The sequence below is a fragment of the Nycticebus coucang genome, chromosome X (assembly GCF_027406575.1).
Source record: "Nycticebus coucang isolate mNycCou1 chromosome X, mNycCou1.pri, whole genome shotgun sequence".
Taxonomy (NCBI): domain Eukaryota; kingdom Metazoa; phylum Chordata; class Mammalia; order Primates; family Lorisidae; genus Nycticebus; species Nycticebus coucang.
Window position 1 is genome coordinate 185,510,061 of NC_069804.1, and position 9,094 is coordinate 185,519,154.

The 9,094-nt window shown below is 49.5% G+C and overlaps 1 protein-coding gene and 1 pseudogene across 1 annotated transcript; one reads left to right on the plus strand and one right to left on the minus strand.

Annotated features, from left to right (window-relative positions):
- Window positions 1-938: 938 nt before the first annotated feature.
- LOC128578477 (EKC/KEOPS complex subunit LAGE3-like) lies at window positions 939-2,170 on the plus strand. The gene is made up of 3 exons (XM_053581133.1): window positions 939-1,252; window positions 1,501-1,629; window positions 1,875-2,170. The coding sequence occupies exons 1-3, from the start codon at window positions 1,002-1,004 to the stop codon at window positions 2,011-2,013; spliced, it is 519 nt and encodes a 172-aa protein (XP_053437108.1). The 5' UTR covers window positions 939-1,001; the 3' UTR covers window positions 2,014-2,170.
- A 3,326-nt stretch (window positions 2,171-5,496) lies between these two features.
- On the minus strand, window positions 5,497-8,454 carry LOC128577116 (60S ribosomal protein L27-like; annotated as a pseudogene).
- Window positions 8,455-9,094: the final 640 nt, after the last annotated feature.

A 9,094-nucleotide genomic window follows, 5' to 3' on the forward strand; every position in this document is an offset into this window, starting at 1 on the left:
TCAGGGGTGGTTGTGAGGGTGGGCTGGTGTTGGTGGCCTGTTGTGAAGGCAAGCATCAGTAGGAACCTCCCAATAAGAGAGACACTTTTTCTTTAAGGTTATATGGTTTTTTTGTTTGTTTGTTTGTTTGTTTTTGGCTTTATGTGGTTGAGGGGTGGTGGGATGGTGTGGTTAGCCCTGTAGTGCCTGGCAACGGCCTGGTATGGGTGATGCCGTGAAGGCCTTGGGAGTGGAAAGTCATCATTCATCTCTTGATGGTGCCGCATGGGCACATGGGGACACCCTTCTGGGAAGTGAGTTTGTGGGCTGGCTGGAGCAGCTGAGTGCTTACAGGACAAAAGCTCATTTGAATGGTCTGTGCTATACTTAGACTCTTGAAAATTGGAGTTCCGTTCCAATTTCCTGCAGTTTTCCCCTCTGTCCCTGGCCCCATTTACAGATGTGGTGACTTTGGACAGAAACCGGGACCACAGGGAATGAAAGAGATGTGTCACTCTGTGCACACACTGCTGAAAGTCCTAAACAGTGGTGGCTGATCTTCCCTCTAGGCTAAGTCATGGTGTCTCAACCCCATTTGCCCAGCCATACACGGCCCCATCTTGTTGCTCTCCTGTGTCTGGACCCTTCCACTCTGACCCTGCCTCCTGTGCCCCACCTGCACCTGAAGCTCTCCTGTTCAGGTTATGAGGAGCGTGTTTGCACAAGCGCCCTGGGGAGCCTGTTATGGCTCCTGCACCCAGGGCATAGACTGATGAGGGAGCCTCAGTCTCTGGCAGCCGAGGGTGACTCCTAGCGGACACCAGCAGCAGCATGGCCATGGCGGGAAACAACCACACGCAGAAGCTGCTTGCACCTGCGCAGTGGGCCTAGCCCATTGCCTTGTGGGAGAAAGGGCGGGGGGGGGGGAGAGTGAAGGCCTGGAGCGTGGTACAGAACCCTCACCCCTTCGCTCTGCAGCTCTCCAAGAGGTAGATCCACTTTTTCGAAGAAGGGGACCAACCATGCAGGACTCAGGTGGTGGTGCAGCCAATACAGGCGGTGAGATGGGCCAAGCTGGTGCAGCGGGCGACCCCAGAAACCCCAGGGACGCTGGAGCCTGGGGCGGAGAAGGAGCAGAGGGTGCTGTGGCTGAGGGCCCTCACCCGGTGGAGGGGACATTCCAGGCTGCCTCGCAGGATCCAGGGCCGAGTGGGGAGACTCTGGAGGCGGCCGCGTCCTCGGAAGGAGCCCCAGAATGCAGATTGCAGGAATTGTATCCTTTGCAAGAAGCCCCCAGGGTGAGGGCAGGACTTCTGGAAGCAGAGCATTCTGCAGGGAGAGGGCCTAAGGGGCCGGCGAGGGAGAGAGTAAGGAGTCAGGTTTACCCCTGAGCTGGCAGAAAGAGTTACATGGGGTAAAGTGTCCTGAAGGGACGGTGTGAGGGGTGTCGGGTAGACTGAGGGGAGGCCTGGCCGGGAGGAGGCCCGACCCACGGAGTCTCCTTGACGGCATCTCCACCAGCGCCCTCGTGGTGCCCTTCCTGACCTTCATGGAGGCGGAGATGGCCCGGTGGTATCTGGCCCCAGGAGTGGAACCCCTCGGCGGGGCAGTTCACCGGGAGTTCACTGTGATAGGCAATGACTTGTTCATGTAAGTCCCCAGAATGGCAGGGTCTGTGTGGAGTGACAGCAGTGACCGAGGCGATGGGGGTGGTGGTGGGTCGCTGTAGGACGCGGGGACACCATGGGTTTGACTGAGCAGGGTCTTGCACAGAGCCTGTGCCTGCCTAGCAGGGAGCTCTCAGCAAGACATCTAAGGATTAGGTGGAAAAGCTGCCCTTTGGCGGGCACGGGAAGTAAGCTGTGCTCACATTGTTTCCTTTCCCTTGCTTTTAGCTGCTTAAGTGCTGAAAACTCTGTCCTCCTCCAAATTTCCGTGGCCTCCCTGCTCAACCAGCTTTCGGTGGTGGCGCAGACTGTGCGCCGCTGCGTATCCCGGTTCATCGCTGAGCCTCGGCTGGGAAAGGGCCGTTAAGGCACAGCGGCGAGTCCCTTCCAGGGCTGGGAGGCCCCAGTGATTCCTGTAGTAGCTGCCTCTTGACTTGGTGGGACCGGCTGTTCGTCTGCCTGGACTGGCCCTTGAGTGCGCTCTCCCCGCGTGTTTGGATTGGTCTGTACATGTTTGTTTACTGTGAAATTAAAACGGAGCTACTATTCAGTCAGTGCTGGAGTTTCTTTTCAGCTGTTGGCACGTCCAGGTTTTCTGCCTTTGTTTTCGTGGTGTCAGGCAGCATCTGGGATTTAGAGAGTGAAGGAGGGCCCAGGTATGGTGGCTCAAGCCTGTAATTACCACTCTGGGAGGCCGAAGCGGGAGGATCACTTCACCTCAGGAGTTGGGAGACCAGCCTGAGCAAGAGAAAGACGCCGCCACTAGTAAATATGAAAAAAATAGCCAGGCATTCTGCTGGGCACCTGTAGTCCATAGTACTGTGGATGCTGACTCAGGAGGATGGCTTGAGTCCCAGACTTTGAGGAACTCTACCCAGAGTGACAGAGCGAGGCCTTGTGTAAAAGGAAAAAAAAACAAAAACAAAAAACGAGTAAGTCCATATATAGTCAAGGAGTACAGGTAATTGAAGACAGTGTAGGAAAGGAACAAGATAGACATCAATTGGGTCCTGTCTCAGCATTAACTAGTCAGCATTTCAAAACATTTTGTAGTTTTTTACTTGTATTTTACATTAAATGTACAGCAGTCAAATAAACATACAGAGTTTTGCAGGTTTGCTATTAGCTTATTTCCATGAAATGTTTTCATGGTCACCAGCGAACTTCACCTCTTTCTACAAAGCAACAAATGCTTTTTTTTTTTTTTTTGGAGACAGAGCCTCAAGCTGTTGCCCTGAGTAGAGTGCTGTGGCATCACAGCTCACGGCAACCTCAAACTCCTGGGCTCAAGCGATTCTCCTGCCTCAGCCTCCCAAGTACCTGGGACTACAGGCGCCCACCACAACGCCTGGCTATCTTTTGGTTGCAGCCGTCATTGTTGTTTGGCAGCCCAGGCTGGATTTGAACCCGCCAGCTCAGGTGTATGTGGCTGGTGCCTTAGCCACTTGATCCATGGGCACCGAGCCAACAAATGCTTTTTATTGATTGGATGCATAAAAGACATGTTACAATGCAATTGTTGAGCATTTAAATTGTTCTCAATTTCCCCCCCCCCATGGTGGCTAAGGATTCATAGAGAGGCTAGAAATATGTCTGCGTGGATGATTTCCCTCACGTGGATTGCAAGAGGTAGAATTACCTTCTGTCTCCTTTTCTATTTGCTCATTTAAGGCTTTGGATCTGCAGTACAAAGTTGCTCTCCAGAAAGTGTGCCTTCCCACCAGAATGTTGGTTTCCCCACATCCTTGTCACCCTTGTCACCACTGGATCTGTATCCCGGCCAAAATTTAAGAAACTGCCTGAGAAGAGCAAACAAGGCAGAAACACTAGAATAAAAATGTTGTGGCTTATTGCCCCCTCCCCACCTCAGATCAGTGAAGGAGGGTTGCTGGGACAATTGGTTAAGTGTTCTGGGGAGGAAGGGTTGTAGTGTTGGGAAAATATCATTACAAAGAAACCACCTGCCAACTTGGAGACTGTCACCACAAAGGTGGGACAGTGTTTTGTTATTGAATAAGCATTGCACCAGAATGTGATGCACAGCACAGGCAGTCTGCTAAAACACTGCAGTCACCACAGAGAAATTTCACCTTTTTATTTAGCCAAGCGGATATGGCACATCGCATACGGGACTGACACTAGCTAGTCCTCAAGCCAGGTGAGGACTGCACAGCCCCATCTCTTGCCCGTAGTCCATCCTAATCTTACCTGCTAATTGGGGTGACTGTAATGTATTAGTTCATTAGTGTCACAGACTGAATGTTTGTGTCCCTCCCACACCGATTCATATGTAAAAGTCCTGACCCCCAGGGTGGCTGTATTTGGAGATGGGGCCTCTAAAGGCCACAGAAGGTCATAGGTTTGAGGGTCTCATCCAATAGGATTAGCGTCCTTGTAAGAAAAGACAAGAGAGCTCGTGGCCTCCCAGCACACACCCACCGTGGCAAGGCCTTGTCTACAAGCCAGGAAGGTAGCTCTCCTCAGAAGCCAAATTTGCGGGCACTTTCATCATGGACTCCTAGCCTCCAGAATTGTGACAGAGTAAATAAATCTCTGTTATTCATCCAATCAGTCTGTGGTTCTGGTTACAGATACCTCAAGAGACACATACCTTTGGCTTTGTCAAAAGAATTTGCATGAATTTCTCATATCTTTATGAAAGGAGCTACTTTTGCAACTTGGAGCGAGGTGCCCACTGAAGTTAGGCTTCACTCCTCCCACAGAAAGTGCGGTTTTAGGGGTGCTTTCTCCCCTGATGTTCACATCTGCCAGAGAGGGTTCATAGGTCCCAGAAAAAGACCTTCCTGGGTCACAAAGCCTCCAAGAACCTTTTTAGCTTTGAAGAATATTTACATCCATTTTAACAGAGACAGGCAAGGGACTTACAAAATCTCTAAAGTGAATGTGCTAAGAAATGAGAGGATGAGAGGAGTCTTACCGACTCTCCCCTTAATCTTCAACAGGGAGAACTGAGACTCGTATTTTTAGGTGGCATTTCTTCACTTACAGTAACTTTCTCTAAAATATGCCATGTCCTGTGAACTCAACAAGGTCACTAATTTGTCTGGCAGTTTATATCAGAGCTTCTACATAGAAGGTCATGTCTGCAAGTAAAGACAGTGTTTCTTCTTCCCTACCAGTCTGGATGCCTTTCACTGATTGATTTCTCTACTCATAAGGGGTTATTTTCCTGCTTCTGTGTATCCCTGGGAGTTTTTTTTTTTTTTTTTTTGCAGTTTTTGGCCGGGGCTGGGTTTGAACCCGCCACCTTTGGCATGTGGAGCCTGCGGCCTACTCCTTTGAGCTGCAGGCGCCGCCCTACCTGGGAGTTTTTCTTTTTTTTGACACAGAGTGTCAGTTTGTCACCCTCGGTAGAGTGCCATGGTGTCACAGCTCACAGGAACCTCCAGCTCTTGGGCTTAGCTGATTCTCTTGCCTTAGCCTCCCGAGTAGTTGAGGCTACAGGTGCCCGCCACAACTCTGGGCTATGTTTTTGTTGGAGTTTGCCCGGGGCTGGGTTCGAACCTGCCACCCTTGGTATATGGGGCCGGTGCCCTCCTCACTGAGCCACAGGTGCCACCCCCCGCACCTGGGAGTTTTTGATGGGATGTCAAACATCATGCTTTTTCTCCTTGACTGCTGGGTATTTATTTCTGTTTTCTTAGATGTATCCATGTGCTGAGTTGTGGGGTGCTGCTAAGTTACCTGGAAATGGTTTGAACCTTTCAGTCTTGCTTTGAAGATGTGCTGTGGGGGACCAGAGCGGCTCTTAGTGTAGGATTAATTTTCCCATGCTACTGGGCAGGACTCATTTTTAAAGAAATATTTTTAATGACTGAATCAAAAAACACTAAAACCGCAGCTTCTGGAAGGACCACGTATTCTTGCCCGTCTTGGACCTCTCTTCAACCTTGACCATGGCCTCCCGTTGGGCCTTGCATTCAAGAGCAGGGTCTCTGAAGATGTCCTTATTGATGACAGTTTTATCCAAGGGGATTCCACAGAGTACCGTGTGGGCCTGAGCTGATTGTAGTTATAAAGTTTTCGAAAAGACTTGATCTTGGATCGTTTGGCAATCTTCTCCTTGCCCACGGCAGCTGTCACTTTGTGGGGATAGCAGTCAATTCCAAACACCAGAGCATGGCTGTAGGGGTGGTCTCAGGTACCCACATCAATGTCCTTCACGATGACACCTTTGTGTCCGGAGTAGCGTCCGGCGAGGACCAGCACCGCTTTCCCAGGTTTCACGAACTTGCCCGTTTTGAAAGCACCCACCAAGGCCTACAGCAGAAAGCTATTTCTTTAAGTTTTTTTGTAAAGAAATAAAACCAGCTGAGCAAAACAGCCCTGAGAAGGACAGTTTCCTCCACCGCTATGTGATCATTTTACCACCTGTGGGTAACGTGTAGGTCATTGCTACCCCAGCCGAGATTTTATACATTAATAGAGCAAGATATTCCTGCAAGTATGCCAAAGAGAAAATGTGGAGCTTTTTCTCTCTCTTTTTTTTTTTTTTCCTAGAGGGAGAAAGGTGATTACAGACTGAAAAAAAATATGCTTTAGAAAAGATTCTTTTATTTCCAAAGTAATCTTGTCTCCGTCCTGTATAGCTTTCAGTAGTTGACCCAGAATTATTCCCATTCTCTGTGCAGGTGGCTTCAAGATAGCATGGGGACATCTCCTCCTCTTAGCCACGTCTCGGCCAGCTCTGGTGATAGCTCAGTGTGTACCTGTGATGGTTCGGCTATGGCTTAGATCCTCAAGTTGCGAATGAGCCCCGCCTGGGGACCAGGACTCGAGGCATTGCAGGCAGCCCCAGACGTCCTGTGCTTCTGCTGTGGTTTCCAGGCACCTGCGCCTACGTCTGTGCTCCCTACCTAGAGCTCTGTCCCCAACACTCTTCTAAACGCCCTGACTGATGCCTGTGAGTGAATGGTGAGGTTCTCAGTCGGCCACGAGTCCCTGCCCTGCTTGAGAGTTACCTTTCATTTTCTTGGGGGAGGGGAGAGTCCTGGGGGTTCCTTTCCCCGGCTATGGGTATTTCCCTTACAGGCTTGAGCTCATCGGTGGTCTGCTGGGTACTCCGGAGGGACCCCCTGAAGATCCCCAGGGTTCTTTCCCTCTCTGACCCATGTTTTAAACTCTGGCTGCCTACCGGGCTCCACCAGGAAACTCTCTCTTGTTTGTTTTTTCTCTTTCCTTTGTCTTTTTTTTTTTTTTTCTTTCTTTCTGGACTCATGTTATAGGTATTAATTACTGATGAGTAGTTGCAAATGTAGCTATTACAACACTACGTGCTCCACTTTCCCCTCCTCTCTCTCCCTTTTTTCTTCTAGTAGATGCTATCCATTAGTCAGGTCCCTCCCCACCCCCTGTCCTGTGTTAAATGTTGCCTGGTTTCTAACTGATTGATCTATACTTAAGTGCACATATGGCAGTAAGTCAGAAAAGGAAAAAAAAAATCAAGCTGGGGGGGGAGGAGATGGGTAAATTCACACCTTTGGTTTATGGTATGCACTGTCTGGATCCGGGGCATGCTGATACACTTGACTCAACTAGTGCAAAATCATAATGTGTAAGGAAAACACGTGGACCCCCTAATACCTGAAATTTTATAAAAGAGCGAAACAGTTGCCTGTTTTCTGTTTGCTTGGCTTAGTTTCTGTAATCTCACAGTGCTGATATCTTAAACCATCTCTCTTCTTGTCCTCTGTCCTATCTGTGTTGGGCTGGTTCTATCTAGGCCCACTGACTGCACAGCTGTCATCCTGGGACTTCCCTTGTTCTTGGCTGGAATCCAATTGTGCCTCAAATGTCTGCCCCTTCACTATTTTACTCCTTGCTTTTGTTTAGTCGTGTTTGTTTATTAACTCAGGTTCACTGAGGTACAATTTGGACACTGTAAAATTCAGCCCTTTCGGAGTACTGTCCTGTGACGTTTTACAGGTACACACCGTCGGTGGCCGCCATCAGGACTGAGCTACGGAACATTTCCATCAGCCCAGATGGGTCCATTTGCACTCAACTCCTCTTCCAGCCCGTTGGGTCGGGAACTCTTAAGTGTCAGGTGAAACAAAGAACAGGGCTCTTGCTGGCAGTTGAGGGAGCCATCTGACAGGTTGAGACTCACAGCCAAAATTCTTTGGGAAGAAGGTCCGGGATCAATTTTGGGTGGAGGCGGAGCAAGATAGCAGGCTAGACACAACTCCTTAGCAGACACTTGTGGTCAGACAGGGGAGAGAGGACCCCAGACACCTCCGGCTGGGGTGTCCAGCCCAGAAACATCACTCTGGGGACATATAGAAGCAGTAGCGGGCTCCAAGAGGCAAGGAGGAGGTCAGGAGCAGTGGAAGACCAGCACAGAAGGCAAGGGCCTGGGGGCAGTCAGAGGCTGCCTGGCCCTCCAGTGGAGGGCGAGAGATGGGGAAGGCCTGTCCTGAATTTTTTCTTTTTCTTTTTCTTTCTTTCTTTCATTTTTTTTTTTTTTGCGGTTTTTGTCCGAGGCTGGGTTTGAACCCACCACCTCCGGCATATGGGGCCGGCTCCCCACCCCTTTGAGCCACAGGTGCTGCCCCGTGAAATTTTTCTTTTTTACATGGGGCTGCTGATTGGAGCTGCCTTGGAAGGGCTTAAGTGAGCAAGTGAACTCAGTGTCCAGAGGTCAGGATTGAATGAGCGGGGAGTGGAACTCGCATAGGCTTGGCTCCTAGAAGGGTGTCACCATTGTGGGAGGGCTTCCGTGTGGAACAGTTCGCAGGGTCACAGTGCGTGGCTGGCTGTGGTGCAGCTGCCAAGCGCTGGCCACCATCCGTGCGTGGGTGAGTAGAAGGTAGAACAGACGCACACTTCTGGGAAAGCCACTTTGTGTCCAAGGGGCACTGTTTGCAAGGTCGAGGCGAGCCTCGTAAGGACTCTGGCAAGAGCTTCAGGATCCCAATCCTGCTGGGACTGAATGTTAGCAGAATGCCCAAGCCCTTATTGAGGGCAAATAAATTAATGAGATGGGCAGCTGTATATTGGCGTCTGGCCTTCATGTTATGCAGCAGAAAAGCGGCTGTTTTGCATCTCCTAATCCTTGGGCGCCATCGGGTGTCCATGCAATATATTGCATTATATACATTTATGTGTGTGTGCGTATACTTTTTATGTGTGTGTTTGTATGTATACGTAATTTCTTAGTTATTTTTCTGAGGCTTTTTTGTTGTTGTCTTTTGTTTCATTTTGTTGTATTTTTACATTCTTCAATAGCAACAGCTCCATTTCTGCTACCGTTTTCATCCCCTTTTATTCTTCTTTCCTTTCTATTTCTCTCCTTTGTTCTCCCTTTTCGTAGATATTTTTCTACTGTTCTCATCTTTCCCACATTGATTTCTCAAGCAACAACTAACATATCCTTTCTACCTATTATATAATTTCCCCTTTTAGTTTTCCTTATCTATGATTATTAT